The sequence below is a fragment of the Haliaeetus albicilla genome, chromosome 2, assembly GCF_947461875.1.
Source record: "Haliaeetus albicilla chromosome 2, bHalAlb1.1, whole genome shotgun sequence".
In the NCBI taxonomy this organism is placed as follows: Eukaryota; Metazoa; Chordata; class Aves; order Accipitriformes; family Accipitridae; genus Haliaeetus; species Haliaeetus albicilla.
The window spans coordinates 58,116,514-58,137,634 of NC_091484.1; the positions used below are offsets into that span (position 1 = coordinate 58,116,514).

General features: G+C 39.7%; 1 protein-coding gene across 4 annotated transcripts in view; it reads right to left on the reverse strand.

The window, feature by feature from the left end:
* The window catches only part of ST8SIA6 (ST8 alpha-N-acetyl-neuraminide alpha-2,8-sialyltransferase 6), a 47,867-nt gene that overhangs the window by 16,392 nt on the left and 10,354 nt on the right, over window positions 1–21,121 (reverse strand). For all 4 annotated transcript variants that reach the window (XR_011323232.1, XM_069776189.1, XM_069776178.1 and 1 more), the window contains 3 exons: window positions 15,664–15,750; window positions 3,575–3,719; window positions 1,177–1,289 (listed from right to left, as the gene is read on the reverse strand). Coding sequence is in view for 3 of the 4 variants with exons in the window: in XM_069776189.1 (XP_069632290.1) it covers window positions 1,177–1,289; window positions 3,575–3,719; window positions 15,664–15,750 (345 nt within the window). In the remaining variant the exon portion in view is untranslated. The remainder of the gene's footprint in view (window positions 1–1,176; window positions 1,290–3,574; window positions 3,720–15,663; window positions 15,751–21,121) is intronic.

A 21,121-nucleotide genomic window follows, 5' to 3' on the forward strand; every position in this document is an offset into this window, starting at 1 on the left:
GCACTTCTAGTAAAAATATTTAATCTACTGTACAGATGGTTAAAATAGGGCACAGAGAGCTCATTTTCATAAACCGTCTCACAAATCAGGAGCAAAGTTAAAATCCCCAAAGGAGGTATGAATACCCTATGTTAGCCACTAGGCAATATTGCTCCTCCTGCTTAAACAATGCATTTCTTCTGAAAGCCTTCTATTATGTCTTCTAACAACAATGGCATAACTTGCCCAATTGCAGAAACGGTTGTTTCTGGTAAAGAAAGGTAAAGAAAGCATTTTTTAAAACTCAGTCACTTAGTAAATTTAGCATCTCAGTATGTAGATTTCCCATTTTTATTAAGATATCTAACTGGAAAGACTTTGTTTTGTTTTGTTTTGCTTTGTTTTTAATTTGAAAAGCCCAAATATTAGTCAAAAGTAGGAACGCAAAACAAAATCCAGCAGATTGTGTGATTGGACATCACTGAGAGAAGAACCTTCACTCTGTTACTCTGCTCCCTTGCAGGAACTATAAAGTGTGAGACATGTACTCAGAGAGTGGGCCAAATTACACTCTGAGTATGCCTGGTTTTCTCCACAATCTGTAGAGGGAGCTGAAAAAAACTACTTAAATTAGATGCCTAATTTTTTAGATGGCTAACAGAAAACAGAAGGTGAGACAAATATCGGGGCAGTTAAATAACTGCATTAGTGAGCCAACCTAAGGCTAAGTAAAACCTTTGTTAAACCAGAGGTAAAGGTAAACATGTGACATTTAATACCAGTCTTTCTTATTTCAGTTTCAGGGTTCTCTTTATTCTCTTCTCCTGATTAAAAAGAAAAGAAAAGAAAGAAAAGAAAAGAAAAGAAAAGAAAAGAAAAGAAAAGAAAAGAAAAGAAAAGAAAAGAAAAGAAAAGAAAAGTTCCCTCTCCTAAAGGATGTTAAATGAATAGAAATTTCAGGTTCTCAGATAATCATGTTTCACATCACTGGCAAGGTATCTTTGCAATCATAGATCATACATGTATCTATATAGTCCTCTGTACTTAGGAAGTAGCGTTCTGAAATCTACAAAGCAGAAAGAGTATCCTTAGAGAGGCAGAAATAAAGAATTGTCAAGATCCTTCCTCATTGCTACAAACTGGCATTGGCATGCTTCCAAGCCTGCCAAGTTTTCGGTAAAGCGAAGCAGCTCTTACCTAAACACAAAGTCAGAATGATCGATTTCAGCTCCACAACTGGAATTTTTCAGAATGCCTCCATTTCCAACCACAGCACAGGTCTTGAAGGGATAGACTGAAAGAGGAGAAGACTGCAAACAAATAAAAAGATGCAGCCAATGCCTTATAAATCTTCTGATTGTTTCTTCACATCTTTAGTCATTTGTCCTTGCAGGTTTAATCTGGTAAATCCCAGTGAAAGCATTCACCATTTAGCAGACAGGGTTGCCAGGCCTGGACAGCCAAAAGCCAAAAATAGGCACCAACAGACTGAGAGCTGCTACTTCTGTCATCAGTACTTTGAGGGAATAACACTGGATTGTTAAAACTGGACAAACATCTTTTAAATACACTCAACACAAAAATTACCTAGTAGTGGACTGAATCCTTAACAAGCTAAGGAACTAACTTGTACTGAAGATAATTTAAATTTACCCGTTTCCTTTGCACTGTAACAGACTGGGGGTTGTCACATAGTCATTGACTTTGTCAGCTAATAGAAGGTAACTTTGGAAATGCTCATTACTTTGTCATCGCACAATTACATTTGATGTAAAATAATCAATTTAGGGGAACCTGAAGATATTGTAAAGGATAATCAAGTGCCCTGGCTTAAGTCACGGTGAATGTGACGGCTCACTGAAGAGGTTACAGTTTCTGGCTGTTCACCCTCTGTACTCCTCTTCTTGTTAGAGGGTGCTGTCTTGCAGTGGCAAAGCTGAATGGGTGCTAAGTGCATCCACTTGTGAACCAGCACAGATCACAGCCTATCAAATTAATGTAAATTGTTGGCTATTTCAGTTGACGTTAATATAGTTGGCTGTAATCCCATGGTCTCAGAAACATCTCATACATCTCATTCACCCTCTCCTGCTGTGGGAGCACTGACATTCAACAGAGGCCAACAGCTGGGCTACTTTGACTGCAGAAACTGAACCCACTGGTAAAACTGAGTTGAAACTTGCTTACACAAAGCATTATCCTTCCTCCTTCTCTCATCAGCTTGCCCAAAGAGAAGCAGGAAGGGACCCTGTTATGAGCAAGGCAAAAAGCGTGGGGAAAGTGGCAGACATCACGTTGCCTGGCAATACATTACAAAACAACATGTTCAAATATTTTGTTCAATTCTGAAGAGACAGTAGGAGAACACAAAAGCCAGACAACTCTGGCTAGCTTAGCAAGTATATGCACACATAAAATATACTACTTTTTGCTTTCATTCGGTTTAAATTTGGAACCACTGTAACCTCTATTGCAATGAAGTTTTTAGTGATTCACAGCAGCATTAGAAAGGACAAGACTCATGGTGGCTGGGATCTCACAAATCAAGAATGCCAGAGATGGGTAAGAGGGCTCCCATGTGCTCTTATTTTCGAGAGACACCTCTGTGCCCCTCTTTGTCTGGTCTCCAGAGCTTCTATGTCTATTTTAAGTCCTGAGCTACAAAATCTGATTCCTTTGCTCAAACTGTGTTTCTGGCTGCAAAGGCCCCACCCCAGTGGGCAACAAAACTGGTGAAAGGGCTGGAAAGAATGCCCTGTGAGGAGTGCATACGGACTTCAGGCTTGTCTAGTTTGGAGAAAAGGAGGCTGAGGAGCAGCCTCATTACTCTCTACAGCTTCCTGAGGAGGGGAAGTGGAGAGGGAGGTGCTGATCCCTTCTTGGTGGTATCCAGTGATAGGATGCATGGGAATGGTTCAAAGCTGCACCAGGGGAGGTTTAGACTGGACATTAGGAAGCATTTCTTTACTGACAGGGTGGTCAAACACTTGAACAGGCTTCCTAGAGAGGTGGTCGATGCCCCAAGCCTGTCAGTGTTTAAGAGGCATTTGGACAATCCCTTTAATAACATGCTTTAACTTGGTCAGCTCTGAATTGGTCAGTCAGTTGGACTAGATGATAATTGTAGGTCCCTTCCAACTGAAATATTCTATTCCATTCTATTCCTACTCCTTTCTATATCAGGTTTAACACCACAATAGCTTTCATAAGTTACATGCCCAAGCCTGCACCAGAAATGGCATGGGAATACGAAGGAACATGAAATGCTGTTCAGACTGAAATGCCACTGAAAATGGGAATGGGAAAAGCAAGGCAAACGTTCTCAGAGTATTCACTCCTGAATTCAGCTGGCTGCAAAGCCAGGCTGCAACTTGTGTTCTGTAGCAACTCTGCCTACAAACTGATCTATGATACCCTGTCCATGCCTCCACCACTGCAGAGGAAGGCTAAAAAAAAGGTCTTACAAGGTGGATGAAGAAGTGCATACAGGGGGTGAAGGGTTTCTTCCAGGGGAATCAAACAAAGCAGCTCTATGACTAACCCCAAATATATATGATACTGCAATTATAATAACAGGTAATGATATGGTTCTTACCACAGGCAGCATCTTAAAAATGTCCTCTGTAATGAGGATGGTCTTTTTACTGTCCACTTCGTAACTCATGTTACTTCCCAGTGGGCTGTTGTTTTGAGAAGCAATAAAATTGTGAACTGCATCACAGCAGGAAGCTAATTCTGACCTGCAAAAAACCCAAACAAAACCTGCTCAAAGACAGGCAAATAAGTAGAAAAGCAGTGGTAGAGAACTAGATGAATGAAAACCAGTTCTAATTAACTAAGCAACAAAAGGCTATATGAACCCTCTATAATGTCATTTCCCTTGACTTGCTTTGCAGAGCAAGTCCATTTTCACAGCAAATGTTCAGAAACTAATCAGACCGAGAACTCCTTTTCTTATCCTGTTTTTTTCTCTTGGTCTCCCTTTTCCATCCAGAAAAAGTTGTAATCAGTCTTCTCCTTATTATTAATTGCTAAGATTATTGTAGAAACACTGAGACACTTCAGTCCCCAAAGAATTAACAATGTGATTTCAATCAATGTAGAACGCGTGATTGTAAGAAACTAGAAGGCTGAAGAAAGAACCAAGGAGGTGAAAGGAATGGTGATGGGAAGTACTGGCTATAGTACTTAGTGAACAGCTAGATGATTACAAGCCAATTAATTAATAACTCATTTCTGCAACTGTTCAGCACAGTCTTCCTGTGCACAGTATCACAGATGTTAAATAAATTACATCACAACTTGCAAATAAAGACGATGGGTATCTTTGTGGTAGAGACAGATAGCCTAGCTCCTCCCCGAAATACCTAGCAGAAGACCTTAAATAGATAAGAGTGCAAGGGATTCACTCAAACTTTATGTAGAAGTGAAGGCTATCGCCCATCTTACAATTGCTGTTACCTCCAAACTTCTAAAAATATTATGTGTGCAAACACCCTATATTATTAACAGTGAAATGCAATGAAAAGCCTCATCAGACCATTTAAAATCAGACCTGAAACGCTGTAATTCATTTTGCTTTAGGGAACAATGTTCTCTCTGCTGCCACTGGATCCCATTTTCAGACTGTGAGGCTGAAATATTCATGGCCAGACATTATCTATCAATCGTTAGGACATAGCTATCTGATTAGGTGAGACACTAAGAGAACTACTAACCATTTAGAGAAGAAAATTCATTGATAACAGAATTGCCTGGAATTTTGAAGAAGATAACACAGCAGGGAAAAGATAGTAATTCCTGTCCTAACACTGCAGGGAAATTGTGAAGAAAAAAGTATTTACAGTTAAAGCCAGAGGAATAGAAAAGTTTTTTTCATACTTTTTCAGTGAAAGAGGTAAATCAAACCATTGGAACTAGTTAAAACAATACAGGCCAAATTCTGGCTGAAAGTAAGCAGACTTTAATAGGGTAAGACACATGTAAGAGAAGTTGCTTCGACTTTATCAACAGTGTACACAGAGCAAATATTCTAATAATAATATAATTTTATTCTGATGGAGATGAGGCAGTCTAGCACATGGAAGAACCCAAGGATTATGTTTCCTGGAAGACAGGGAAGAAAATGAACACTTCTCTTGAAATAATGGTCAAAAAGCGGGGGGGGGGGGGAGGTTGGGAAGGTTGGTTTGATTCATACATAAAATACCAAAGGAAAGAGTACCATTTCAATTGTCAGATGGCTTACGGGTATATATTAACCTGTTTTGAATACTGAGCTCTGAAACTCCTCAAAGACAAAGCTTCCAAATATGTGAGGAATACTGGGAATGACTGAGTGCTGGGATGGCACAGATCTGAAATAATCTTACTAGGAGAGTTACCAGGAAATATTAAGGGGAAATATTACTCCTGAGGGAGGAAACAGTCAGGTTCAGATTTCCACAAGCCATATTCAGCTCCACTCCCTGAACACAGTGATTCCCACTGCCTTGCTTGAAGCCTTAAGGGGCGGGGTTTGCGATCAATGAAAATCTCTAGGTACAAGGGTGGGGATGGAACTGAGACTATGCTCTTGTGGGTCAGGAGGTGCACATGTGGTAAAAACAATTGCTCTGAGCATATAGTGTCCTATTTCAAACATATGGAAGAATACAAATGGAGCAATGAGGCAGGAGACTCAGACGATTTAAGTCTGGGAACACTGGATGTTACTGAACCACTCTTTACTAGAGTCCACTTGCTTTTCTTTCTTGTACACTTTTTCCTATAACCAGCTCTTTCTAACCTTAATATGGACTGCAGTCATAAGAGGATTCAGATACAACGTCAGGCCCTGAGGGCACCACCAAGCCTCATTACCCCTGCCCAGCCCCCCGGGGCCACCTGCATCCTGCCCATAGCCCAGGACCCCATCTCAGCCCCACAGAGTCATCAGCCCCTGCCCCAGCAACACTGCGGCAGGGCCGGTCTCCAGCTGTGCCTATCCCATCCCCAGGGAGGTGCCCAATGCCCGGGACTAGGGCTGCCCCACTCCTGGCTGGGGCCTGCTCTGCTGGCCAGGTTATTGCGCTTGGACCTCACTCCCTGTCCCTTAGGGAGCAGCAGTCCCTCACTGCTCCCTGCCAACCACATGGAGAAAAGGAATCACAAAACCCGTAATTTTGATTTCCTTGAATTTTTTCTTAAAGTGCAGTGAAGCAGGCCTAAACGTTATGTCTGTCAACCACAGGATGTTCAGAGGAGAAGGAACAATGCCAGAATATTCTTGCCCAGCTTTAGTAAAACAGCTGTTTTGTGTGTGATGGCTACCAGCACCTGAAAAAGCAAACTGATGATAGATAACATTCATTAATACAGGTGACGTAAAAAGCATTTTTGCTTTTTGTTACTCATTCCACAAGAATGAGTGCTTCAATAAAAGCAGAAACAGTCTGGAAGAAAAACAGGTATCAGAATTAATAAGAAAGTAATAGTTTAAATTAATATTATGGATCCACTGAGGAAGTAGAACAGAGCCAGGCTAGTTCAGAAACACAGTGAGAACAAGAGAATACATATTGATTAATGAAATATATTCTTACGTTACCTAAGAGCATATGTGCTAAAAATTGGGAGGTAACAATAGAAACCTCTTACTTAGATCAAATCATGACACAGAATCCCACTGTGCCCAAGCATCCATGTACAGAGCTCCAGCGGGAATGCACGTAACCTGCAGACAGCAATACCCACTGGCAAGATATTTAGTGATTTGTTCATATGGGATTTTATACAAGCTTTAACACATGGTACCTCTACAACTGACAGCAAACAATGAGGAAGGGGTAAAGACTGGGCAGTTCAATTGTCATCATAGTATTAATGTCATATGTGGTCTCTGTCATGAGGTAATGACACTCTAAAGAGCATATACTTCATGAGATTAAGACATGTACCGTACAAGACAATTCTTTTAACAAGTGCTATATGTAAGGTGTTGCAAAGTCAAGACAACATTTTAACTCCTGTATCATGCCACCTGGAGAGAGAGAAATTGTTTAAACCCACCTTACAAAGAAGTTCCTAACTAGGTGGTGGGATAAGAGACAAGGGTCAGAATCTTAACAGCACCAAACAGTACTACCTTAAAGCCAAACTCTGCATTTTCTTTGGAAGGGTAGAAAGTGAACCACATTGTCTGTTCTGACCAGGAGAAAATGCTGAGATAAGGGCGCAGCTCTTGGAAGATGGGATGTTGCTCTACAGGCTGAGTATCCACCTCAGATACATGTAAGAACATGGATGTAGCTTATGGTAAGAAGGTTTAAGTTCCACTTGTTAACAGAGCTGCTAGACTTGGGGGTTGCCCTAGAACAAAATGTTTTTATGATCCAGTCACAGCATTAGAAGTCTAGAGTGAAGGAACCTGGAGTCAAAGTACCCAAGTTTTGTAGGGCTCTAGATTTGGAAAGTACCTCCTCTGGAGTACAGGTTGTTACTGCCAGTTTCTTATTTGGAGGAAGCCCTCTCCCCAACATTTCTCCTACAAGCAGCTGGAAGCAGAGTGAGACCCAAGAGCTATTTTTAAATCCTGAGGCATAACATCAACCAGAGATATTTCTTATGCCAAGATAAGCAGAAAGGGAGTTGATTGCATTATCTGGAAATTTCACTTGTAACAAGTAAGGAACAAAATCAGTACCTTGAAAAAGACTACACCATTAGGACTGGTAATACATACCTCATAAAACTGAATAAGTACAGTCATGACAGTCTTAATCAATAACCTAACCGGTATGGTGTGCTGCATTTGTCTAATACGAACAAAACTTCACAGACAACACAGAGTCATTGTTGCACTGGAGAACATTTTTTGTTGCTCAGCAGACACTGTTGCTGAATTTTGTCCTTTGTGGACCAAGGATGCTGAGCCCATTTTTGTATTGAGGTCAGCTGGGATGGAATTCTGAGGCCAGATGGCATCCAGATAATTTCTTCAGGTTTGTGGCTGCTGAGAACTTAAGAAAATCTTGGTTTCTGAAGCAAGTTATCAAAGTATTGAGACAAGCCAAAGGAATAATGGTGTTTCCAGCTTCTATGCAGTCAGTCCCCACTGAACTGTGGGCAGTAATAGAGGACTACTGCCTTGCTTGTACATGTTTCCAAACTCCATCTGCATAATGCAAACACTTAACATGGATAGTACACTATATTTCGTGAAAGTCAGTAAGTACCTGCAGGATCTAAGTAAACTGATGTAGTCTTTTTGCAGCTCCTGTATTAGCTCTGTAGCCAAGAAGCTCAGCCTGAACTATTGTATCCCTTCTAGCAGCAAAATTAATTAGCTCAGCTTGGTTGTGCACTAATATGAATATATGCATTTTAGCTGGTTCAGCACTTGCGTACAGGCTGCACGTGCCTGCTGACAAGACACAGTGTGCACACATCCTGAAAAGACTGCAAATGTCTCAACATCTTCATTCTAACAACTCCATTTCAACCAGCCATAAGAACTAAAGCAGTCAACAGTTAGTCAAGGGCAAGCAGAGTTTCTCAGCTGGTCCAAAAGCTGGCACTTATCCTGTGTGGAATGGGAAGAATCTATAATAAGGGTGAAATTTGTCTTTATGCAAAGAGCTTCTGCAGAGTTTCAAAGCTCCCCACTCCTCCAAACTACTGATACAAGCACCAAGAAGACCTTTCATTCATCCTCCTGCAGTAAGTAGGATGGTTCTTATTCAGAACACTTTCCTTCATTACAAATGCTTAGCTCAAGTAAATTTTATTTAAATGTTATATTTGAAAATATTTTATTCAGATATATGTCTGGTGTGAAAAGCACTTGCTTCTGCACCAAAACTTTACACAGCCTCATACTTTGGAACACAGGAAAGAGAGTATACCACTGGAATTGTCTGCTCCAGCCTAGAGCTGGACCACTGTGGTTAACTGGACCACACAGTTAACCGTGATCCTCAAGGGGTTGCAGTACCCCCAGGGGGACATGAGCCTGCAGAATCTGACAAAACTGTGTGACCTTAATAGGATTTCTTTTGTGTAGACTACACTTCAGTGTGATGCCAGTGCCTGTAGACCTGGGGCCAGAGGGCACTCTTCATTGCCGAGGACAGTGAAATATTTCACTGTCATTATACATTGGACTAAATTGAGGTGGAAGGAGGGGAAAAGTGGATGGGGATGGACACTGCAGAAGTATCAAAATATGCGAAACATTGTTCTAAATAGTAGATACTCAACTGTCTTCTAAGGCCACAGTGGGGAGGGTGAGGAAAATCATCTTAATTTGCACTAAAGAATGCTTAAGTTCAGTATGAGGAAGCACTGAAAGAGGTTGCCTAGGCAAGGGGCAGAATTTCAACAATTGGAGATTTTTAGTAGATAACGGGCAAAACTTCTTTCAGTAACAGTCTAAGTCCATTTGATTCTAAGTCACCTTTTACAAACATCTGTACAAGTGAATGTTTGTTTGCAGAACGAATATCATACCAGTCCTGTTATAAAGCACTTACACATTATCCACACCAGCAACGCTGACACAGACATATCTCTTTGTGGATCTTCAGTTACCCAACACACATAAACACCACATAAAAGAGATAGCCAAACACAAAGTAAGACTAGCAAATATCTAAAGCTGTTACTCGTGTAAGCCTGATGCTAAGTGTATTTCACAGCACAGTTTGTAATATCATTTGAATAAAGGGCACAGTATTCCAAGTAACAAAAGTCTGTGGATTACTAATAACCAGAAAGTCTATGCCTGTCTAATGGCTTGTTTTAATAGTTCACCTAGCTTGGGTATTTGTAATCATTAGTTCATGTGAGCTACTGTATTGTACATGTGAAGACAACAAAGACTCTTCATACTGAAGAGACTGTCATGACAGTACAGAGAAGAACCCACAAAAAAATCGACTATATAAGAGCAAAATTTCAAGGGTGCAACTACAAAGAGCAAGACTACCTTTTATCTATGTCCACTGATGTAATATTTTATAATGAACAAGCAATTATCTTATTGTACTGCACTGGGGGCTCTAGACAATGATATGGGTTTCTCCGGGCTCTTGTCAATCTCAGTCAATAGCATCAAAGTGCAATGAGGCATATTATGACATATTCCAATCTTTTAGAAAAGAGTGGTTAAATCTGATATCTGAAACAGAACGTGTTGAAGGGGAATGCTACACTGACCGCCCTTGAACTGTCTATAAATGAAGTAACATCATAAATTCTAAGACTATGAAAGCCAACAGGGTTGAATCTGAAATCAAGGCTGAATATGTAAAAAGTGTAATAAAATTTTCAAACCAAAGACTATTTAAAGAGTCCGCCATGAAGACATAATTAACTCAGTCTGATCCAAAATTAGGTGCCCTTGTAGGAATCCTCCAACCTTTAGGAAACTGTATAGTCTGTAGAGCAATTAAAAGATTCAACCATTTCTCCAAATTGTCACCAATTACCATCTCTCCAGCCTGCCTTTTTCTCTTCTGAAACAGAATTGTCTCTGAATATATACTACTGATTTTACATACGATCTATTAAACCTATGCAGCAGATGTACTCTGAAATCACACTGTAATCTCAGAGTTCTGCATATTTTCTTGTATACCAGAATGGAAGATTTCAGCGAGTACAGTGGAATTATTGATCTGTTTAGTGTTAGGAAAGCTATTGATTATGTGGCAGTGTGAGCTTACGTAAGCACAAATTGACCTTGCAGGGTATTTTATTTGTGTTTCAACTGTGGTTCATTGCAGCACATAGATGTGTTAAACAATACTGTTATATAAGTTAGAGTGTAGCACACTACAAATTAATCTCTTCAAGAAGGAGTGTGATTTTATAATCTGCAGGAATGTTTACACACACTTTTCAGAAGAGATATTAAAATGGGAAAAGGGTAATAGAGGTCGAGTGGAATAAAAAGCAGGAGGGGAAATTACAGGACTAGGAAAATGGGTTGATCTTTTAACTATTCTTTTCAAGACCTAGGGTTCTTTTTTTTAAAGTAGTAATGTTTTCTTTTAAAAAATGTTTAAAATATTTTGGTGGGGTGGAGCAGTGTGCCAGCTAAACTGCAGTGTAACGTTAGGGGGTTTAAAACTGTATTTTACAGCTAGGAATTTCCTTCTCCCTTCATCATCAGATGCAAATAAGATTTTTCAGGAATGGTATTTCCATGGGTAGGGGGCCCAGTATCTACAGCTCACATAGGGCTATTCCAGTGTGATACCACTCCTGAAGAACTGTTGCATTGCTTTGCCAGGCTCCAAGCTCAGCAAGATAGCCCAGAAATACAATGCCCAGAGGCTTCTCTGAAACACAGCATCTGCTCAGCCTTTCTCCATATCCTTCCCCCCCCTGCCCTCCCCGGTCATTTTGAGGGCTCTTTTAGCTATTTGTTAGCTTCCAGCAAAAACAGGAGTTGCAACTATTTGGAAAACCTGCAGATTATTTGCCATCATGGGTATATAGCCCAAATGAGAATAAATCAAGCTTAAAAGTCTGTAGAGCAAAGAGATGTGGAGGTGTAAAAAACAATTACAGCTTGCACCCAATTGGGCTCTGTAATTTGTTGCACTAATGAAACATTTCTTTTAAGTGGAAAACCTTTGAAGAATACTAATATAATAATTAATATTCAGGTTACCTAGGGAACCTGAGACTCTACTGACTGTAGCTAGAAGAGCCTTTGCTGAGGAAGCTACCCAGCAGAGCTTTTTTCTGGAACTTTAAGAATGATGCTTCCAGGCAGCTGCAAGATTATTTCCCCTCCCTTTCCAGGTTTCTACCAATCCTCTCTTATAACCAAGAAATCTGAGGACTTGCTTTGTCTAAAACAAGTTAGAGCTGATATAAATCTGAAAAGTGAAGGTGGGCTTAGAAACAAAGGGATAATGTGGAGATGCTAGATGATTGTAGAACCATAAAGAACACGAGAAATAAAAAAAGAACAAGAGAAGCACAGCTGAATTTCATAAAGGAAAGGTTCTGAAGAAAAAAAACTTAATAGTTTACTATATGTCAGTAGCAGTAAACCTTGGAGAAGACTTTCCCTAAATCACTGTTAGTAGGATGTCATTTACACCACTTCTGGTATAGGTACATCCCCTTTGCTAGCTTCTGTTGTGAAGGTAGATAAAACCTCTTTAGCAATGGCTGATAAACACTACTGTGGGGCACAACAAATCTTAACTACATTGCAAGAGTAATGAACCAAGTGCTTGCACTTGCTCCTCTGAGGGCAGCCTGAATCTCACAGAGCTGATGTCAGCATTACAGGTACTGAAATAAGTGAAGGGCCAGGAGACTCGTTCCCCAACAGAGGCTGGACAAAAATCTGCCAGAGAAGAGTGACTGTAGATATGGGAGGTATTAAAGAGAACACCATGGCTTGTACTTGCCTCATGATTCTTCTTGATTTTGAGAAACGCATGCGTAAACATCACGTAGCTGTCAAGAACCTCTGACCACTGCCAGACAGCAATCTAGCCAAGCACATGGGAGCCTGCAGAGCAGCTTTAGAGGAAGCCATCTGGAAAAGGGCAGTTCTCTGACAACAAATGGACACAGTTTGCACAGCTGGATGGCAAAGCTGAGCTAGGTAGTAGAGGGCCAGCCTGGAATCCTGCATTCTGCTTTTTGTACAATGGGTTGGCAAAAATACTGTGGTTTGTGCCACGCGTGGCTGTCAGCTGTAACCCTTTTGCCAAATACAAAGACAAGTATTTCTTTCCTGCATTGCACTTCTAATTCATATTCTTTTATTTGGACTGGATCTGCTGGGAGTGCAGCTTACAAAGAGAATTGATGTGTACTCATTGGCACACAGTGCTGTCTTCTAGGAACACAAGAGTTACTGGCTCAGATCGCATATTCCTTTACTCCACTACCAGTATGACGGTAGCCAACTGCAAAAGCTGCAGAGGAAAACATAAGAAAGCTTCTCTGAAAAATTCACTACCCCATGGGAAGCTACTTTTGAACCTTATTAATTAGAGGTTAGTTTATGCCCTGAAGCATAAGACATTAAATCCCTTATAAATATGCATGCCTGTTCTTCAGAACTTCAGGATAATAAAGAGATGTTATACAATTGACACCACACCTGAAAAGCATGTTAAGTGTTCACCCCATTTAACAGATGGGCAAACAGGGAAAGAAGTCAAGCAGCTTCTCTGCAGTCTAGTCAGCAGGCAGACTTCTGGTGCCACTGGCAGGTGAATAATACGACACAGGCAGCTTCAAGCTCTCGTCCTGAAGGTGGCTGGCTGTATTACCCAATTCCTGCTGCACAGCCCATCTGAGATTAATTTCCTCTTCTGCAAAATGGGTGTGTTTATCTACCTACTTAATGAGATTTTTAGAACTGAATAATATTTGTATTACACAATTATTATGCATTACTGACACTAGGCAAAGTTAGAAAAAGGAAGAGATGTACTGCCAAGGGATTATTAATTCATTTATTTCACCGCATTTCTAGAAGCATTGTTCCTCATAGAGCTCTGTCAATGCATCATTTCTCAGCTAGAGTGTCCTTGCAAAGCTAGTTCCAAGCTCTTGTGCTTAAGTCTGATAAATAAGTTTGGGACTGTTGTAAGCATGGACTGTATACAGATTTAGTCAGTAAATTTTACACCGAGTTTGTTTTTCCCTTCTTTTAATCTTTTTTTTTTAAAGCCTCTATTGACCAACTGCTAAGAGCCTTGAAAGTCTCCAGTATGGTCTGGGAGCAAGGACAACTGTAAAATTTTAATATCATATTTCCATAGAACAACAGAGAGAAGAGGAGTTGGAGAGAATGGAAAAAGAAAGAAAAGACTTATGCAAAAGCACACGTATTTTGTAAAATAATAATCTGCAATGCCCTAAACCAAAGTACCAGTCCTTGGTCATATCAATAGAATTTTTGGATGATATCAAAACAGATCAGATTTCATAGGGACAGAAGAATACACAGTACTGTCATCAGAATTGCAGCATGGGTTGTGTACATATGAACTAGCTAATACTCTAGCTAGTTTGGATATTAAAAAGCAATGAAACCATAACAGTGCAGCCCTTGAATGTCGATTAAGTAACAAGAGTTTATCCAGCCTGTGCTGAACCATGGCTTTCAAAGGATTTTTTTCACTTGGTATTTGAGCTAAGTTAAAGCTAGTAAGTTCACCTCAATGTACATACAGTCCACATTTTCTAGGTGGCTTAGTGCACCCCACAGTTTCCACTTTTGAATATTTCCAGTCTGATCATTGGTGGTATAACAAACCTCAGCTACTTATGACCCACACTCCTTGCTGGAAGGCAAAGACAGCAAGAGGAACAGTAGGAATCTTGTACTTAAAGTCCAACAGTCTCATATGATGAGATAGACGGTGTCTTGTTTGATTCCTGTAGGCCTAGAAGACGTAGAAGAAGTTGGCCCAGTGGAAGGGAGATTGCAGAAGCAATAAATGAAGCTGGAACAAGGAGTGGTTACTCTGCCACTGACTCATACACGTAGCACAGCAGAAGAAGAGGCAAATTGCTGGTAAGTGGTGGCTGGTCCATTCGGAAGGAAGAGAATTTTAAAATAAGGTTGGAAAACAAAAAGCCTAAATGTAGCAGGGTGATGAGCAGATGAGAGCAGCTTTACCTCTTGTGGAGTCTGTATAAGACATCTGCCTGTTCTGAAACAGACTGGGCTGCTTCTACAGCTTCTTATCATGCTCTGGTATCTCTGTGCACAGCCAAAGCCTACCTCAGTTAATTGAAAGTTTTTTAAACGTTAACTTTATGTATTCTACCTCAGCTTTGGGAAAAACCATTAGTCATTTATGATACACAGCAAACACAGCAATGTTGCACAAAAAGCTTTACCTGTCCCCACCCCGCAACTACTTTTTCCAAGGGTATCATGCTGAGCATGTAGATATTAAGTTTTCAATGCTAGTTAACTCCAAAGAGTTGGAAGGTATGTCAGTTTATTTATTTTTAATGATTATGAGAGAATCTTTAATTCTGATACATGTAATAATGTAATTCAAGACAGTATTTTCCCCCGGAGAAAATAGGGTTGGCACAGTGAAGCTGTTCTCTAAAACCAGCATGATACATTTCCAAATGAGAGTGGAAGCGAGTGGAAGCTTTTCAGGGATCACTGTCCCTACTGAGCATGTACTTATGTGCCATCCCGAACAAGGACAGATGTAATCACGTGCTTACACGCTCAGGGGCCATGACATGCAGCGTCAAACCTAATGAGTGCCTTGGGCACTTCTGTAACAGAAGCAATAGTCTTGGGGTAAAAAATACACTGCTTCATTACACATTCTTTTATGAGTGCCAGATCAGATGGACAAAATTACATTAGTGATTTTTTTTTTTTTACTACTGTAGGTTTTGTGTCAGGAATATTTTAATCCATTCTACTTAAGTTAGTTAGCTATTCATTACAGTGGATACAGGTGAAATTACTTCATTTCTGTAGTTCTTTTATCCTACTCAGTTTGCACAGTTGAATTCAAATAAACAGGAGGAGTCCCAGCATCAAAAGATTAATAGAAATGTATAGCTATGAATGCAGTCTAAAAGTAATACAAAATTATCTTTTCAAAAGGGAAGATTTAAACTTATGGCTTGTTAGACAAATTGAGGGTAAACAGTTTTTCTAAATGAGACAATGAAAATTACCTGAACTTTGTAGATTCTTCTGGTCTCCTTATCCAGGTGCAGTTCTGCAGTTTTGTGACTATGTGAAGATAATAATCTTCTGAATATCTAAAAAAAGGCAATAACATCAAACACTAGAATATATATGTATGTATATTTAGAAACAGTCTCTAAAACATTCAAATGATGCATGTGTTAATAATAATGTGCATGGTGCATATATAATAGATTGCTTTTAGAACTCCATGACCTATTTTATTTTTGTAATTTGTAACAGTACTATCCTCATTTAATTAGCATGGCCTATTAAACATCTCTTCCTAATAGTGATGTCCTAATGAACTTTTCTTTTCAGAAACTTTCAAAAGTACACTGGTTTCAAACTTAAATATTTGACCATAAATATCTTGAAATTACTAGAAATCACCTCAAGTGCAAAAGTCCAAAATAATACAAAAAACCTCTCGTATTTGGTGTTTTAAACTACAAAAATGTTTGAAATGTCACTCTTGCAAGCCAAGATGAAACATTACACGTCTTAGGCCTTTTCTTTTATTTACCTTATAAAGTCCCCAAAGCTCAGTTCAATCAGCTAAGACCACAGACCAATATTTACAGATGTAAGTTTTCCTTCACATTATCTCTTAAATAAAACAATCTGTTGTTTTACATCAACTAGCACTTTGGTTACATTGGTACATGTAACCAAAGAGCTTTCTGCTCCTTTTAAACCCTTTCAAGAGATTTAAATTTGTCCATATGTGAAATACTTCAGAACATGGAAGTCAAAAGAACGGAGACATTTCTTCCCTTACCGGTTCAATGTTAATACTTCTCCCATTTGTGCTTGGATCCTAATATGGGCTTTTAAAAAACACTAACTCTGACTTATGAGGAGGGCTGGGGGAATGGGAAGAAGAGATGATATGGATGCCATGACTACAAACTCACGTCTCCAGAAAAGATCTACCTTGTATTATTTTAGCAAAAATGGCTTAGCATTGGCCCAAAACCAAATGATCATGGGTTTATTTTAGCTGGAACTTAGAAGTGTGTATTTTGAACAGTTTTACAAGAGTTGGGATGGCAAGAAATGTCTCTTGTTTTTAAATGGAGCATGAGAATTGATAAAAAGGAATATAAAAAAGGCTGTGGCAGCTTGCAGCAGCAGAGGTCAACAAGCCAAAAGCTTCTTTTGCTCTCTGTGTTCAACATGCTTTTAGTACCATAGCTTTATGGTAAACATTTGAAAAAACAGATCCCACTTTTTGTTTGCTTCATAAAAGTACTGCAACTGCTAAAGTTAACTTGTTTATATACCCCTGAGTAAAATCAGGTCCCATTTCTATATGGAAAAAGAACTGAAACTTTTAAGAGAAATATTGCATTAGAACTAGTCTTTGGCTCAAGTTTGCACTTGTGACAACATATACAATCTTAATTCTCCAGACTTAGCAAACTCTTAAAGGAACTAGATGATTGTGACTAAACTGATTTTACTGAGCCCTTGCACAACTCAAGAGAGCAGGAATGAATGGGCAGAAGTGGGAGAAGAGCGAAAGTAGTTTCACTGCAGCTGTAGCTGATCTGACCTGGTGCAGTACATTCTCCCTCCTTCCAGTCCAACTCCAAATCTGTCCTCTCCCTTGTGCCACTGCTGGTACTTACTTGACTTCTGTTTTGTTCTTCCCAGCTTTTGCACTTATCAAATGCCTTCATAGGCCACTTTAATTTACTGCCATGGCAAAAAAATAACCCAGAAGGAAAAAAACAAGCATATGCATTTTCTTCGTCTTTAGTATGTTAAACTAGATCAGGAAAGATTCCAACAAATGCCACAGCCAGTATAAGCAAGGAGTGATGGAAGCAGAGAAACTGGGAACAAGGCCTTCTTATTTTGGCAGCTGCCTGCTGGTATGTTGTATTAGCAGCCTTGGAACTGCAGCCAGAGAAAAAGGAACTACTTTCTTGCTGAAGCTGCTACCTAAATTGGCTCATCATGGGGTCAGACAAGTGTCAGTACCAGCACAGGGCAGGACAGGGAGTGAGTGTAAAGGGAGGATGGGATAGAAGCACAGGACTGAAATAGCCTATGCTGATGTTGAATCACTCATCTAGTTTTACTCCTTAAGGCTAAACAATAAATAACCCTTAGATGCTGGGACTTATGGAAAACTCCAAAAAATAATAGGATAACAGGGCATGAAGAGTTACTTAGGCTATCTTTATCCAGGAGAAAAAATATAGAAAAAGCAAATTCTAGCCTAAAGACATTGAAAAGATGAAGATCAGAGTCAGAAATGAAAAGAAAAATTACCATCAGCTCAGAAAGAAATTGCATAGACTGACAAATTATTAGCAAGTTACAGGGAAACATTTGGTAAGGAGAAAAATTGACGCATCATCCCTTAATGCTAGTTCTGAGGCCCCATGAGAAACACAGGCACTCACTGTCAGAAACTGTGAGGACCTTCTTATACATGTAACAGAAGCTGCACTTAGGGTAAAAACACCAATTACAATGCAAGAACATTGCTGCCTTTCCAATGCTGTCTACTGGATGGAATCACTCTTGCTCAGAGGTGTCTAAGCTCACCAGATCACCCAGAAAACCACCACTTACAGGTCTTTACAAGGGAAAACAACACCTCTGCTTGCCCTATGCATCCAGTTTTGCTCCTCTTGTGACTTACAAAGACACTACGGACTGTCAGAACTCATCTTTGCCAGCGCTGGCACAGCACCGCAAGCGGCGGAGACATCCCAGCAGCACGTCCTGGGGGACAGGAGCTCCCGGCTCCGGCAGCTCTGCAAGGCAGCTGCCACATCTGCTTGCACCAATACAAGGCTTCCATGAAACAAACTCTACTTGAATACAGACAATATTCCCACAGATTAATTTTTTTAAAGACTCAAAGTGAAGCTCTGGGATTTGCTGCAGCTGGGTTTACAGCCCAGAAAGCTTTGTTTTCCTCTCAAAAAGCCTATTTTAGCATTTCCTGCTTTAAAGAAGCCTTAGGGACTCACTCCTCCAATGGAATCAGTCCAGAAGGCCATCAGAATATCATTTCATGGCTCTCCTGTAACCCAGACAGTCCTCTTCTCCACTGTTCCGTTTTAAAGAGCTGGGACAGTATATATATTTCCACTGGCACCCAGGCGCTTACAGCACATATTCACTGATCCTAAAAGGATTTTATTATTAAGATAAAAAAGCTCAGCTAAATTAACTATAAAAATACATGGACAAGACAATAATTACAGTGCTGAGAATAGTGAATGAAACATGTTTTGTCCTGTTTTTGGCTGCCACCTGTACCACAACCATTATAATAACATGCTGTTGTAGGAAACTGACTTATACTGCATGAGCCTTGCTGACAAATAACAGGTGGAAGGTGTCATTTTTTGCCTATAGTACTTGTCAGGTATGCAGTGACCTTCTACATTAACTGCAGTGGCTAAGGTGGAACTATTATGCACAGTTGAGGCATTGACAAAGTAGAAGTATCTTCTAATTTTTGGCAGATATCTAAAGGACAACAGTAAGGACAGAAGTGTTGAGATAGTAGGGAGACAACAGGTAAAATGTCAGAATAGAGAGACAGATGAAGGCCCACTAGTTACTTGCTAAAACTAAACACCTACTTGAAAAAAAAGCTATTTGAATTAGAAGGAAAATTGGGCAGCAGGAGTGAAAAAAGGAGATATTCCTACCTGGCAGCTTATGTTCAAGAAAGAAACAAATAAAAAGAAAAACAATGGCAGGAAATGCAAGAGAAAAGGATGATCCCTTTTGCTTTTGGACACTTTAATACTACCAAAACAACTACTGGTTTTTAAAGCCCTCAGGAGAGTGCCCGTAGGACTTGCTCTAGAATAAAAATGGAAAAATACCAGCAAAACTCAGCATTTCAGACTCTTTATCACCACCAGCACATACCTGCTATAATAATTACGTCCCACTTACATAGCATTTTTTACTATCAAATAATTTGACAAGCTTTAAACTAGTAATTTTTTTCCCTTTCTGCCAACTTAAGAGGGAAGAGTGTCCAGAATGTCCCCGAAAGCCTAGAACTGCAATATAAAGCATTTATATACCATGTCTCTGGGTCACACTTTCAAAAAGCAACAAAGATCCCTGCAGCTCCTGTCAGTGAAGGGCAATGAGTTACAATATTCACGGTATAAAGCAATCCCTTCCTTGCTCCTTTGTTCCAAGCATCAGTTTCTCCTCCTACCTGCCCAATTCATCTTCTGTCTCATTAAATGGTGCAGCTCCTTTCTCTTTAGCCACAGAATAAAGGTCTCGCACTTCCTAAAGTTTCTCCTACAAGCTCAGTTCCAAAACATTCTAGGTATGAAAAGCATGTCTGTATTACTGCAGCCTGCACAGCTTCGTAACACACAGGATAAAGAACGGCATTTATATTGCCATAACTGGATTTTGGAGGCAATGCAGTGACTTGTTGTCCTTCTCTTGGTGTTAATAACTCAATTTTTCAGTCAACTGTATTCTTTGACCTCTGTTTGCCAGTCTCTGTTTCAGCTCTCACTAGCTGTGCATCAGTAACGTAGTAGTCTACCACCTTTGAAAAGAGTAAAACTTCAATGATAGTGTTGCTGATGAGGTGGAATATTTGTGGGAGAAGAAGTTATAGAGGAGAAAAAAAAGAAAGAATTAAAAGAGTAAAGACAGAATGCTGGGAACATGGTGACTTAAAAACAGGTGAAAGATCTTAAAACTCAATGAGAAAGCAAGGAGGGGGCAAAAAAGACAGGAGACGTTTCAAAACCATGATTTGACATTGTTTCTGTATTAAGGAAAAATCTGACTTCTCCAGTCCTTTGAATGGGGAAAGGCACATAATTATTTTTAGTGGAGCTTTTGTTTCTCATTCCATTTCTTCTCTTCACAAATGGGGGGGGGGGGAAGCTTCCAATTTTAAAGACACCATGGCATATAATTTTAAGCTGGAACTTGGTCCTAATGGGAAGCCTTTCTTATTTACAATGTTTTATTTATTGGTGCATCCATATAGGCAAAATGTTACATGTCAAAAGCAATGGACTGCTTCTCCCATTTTCACTTTAGAAAGTGGCAAGGAATTTGAGCAGAGCTGATAACAAAGATTCTTTTTCCATGTCAGGAAAAGGCAGAACAGCAAGCTGAAACCCCAAATTAATTTGGGGTGTTTTTTCAATATATCTAAAATCAATTAATTTCCTGCGAACTAGTTATTATAATGAGTGCAATTAATTAGCAAGTTTTTATACTAGTACATTTCCATACTTACTCTAGTGAATATGCTGAAAAGAATCCATTAACTGAGGTTGCTCATAGCAGTTTTCACCAATCAGGAAAAAGACACTCAAGAATGAAATTATACCTCAGAGATTCTGTTCAACTTTTTTGTGAATATCTTGGAATAAAATGTTGCTAACTGGCAAGGAGAAATCTTGTTGACTTATATTG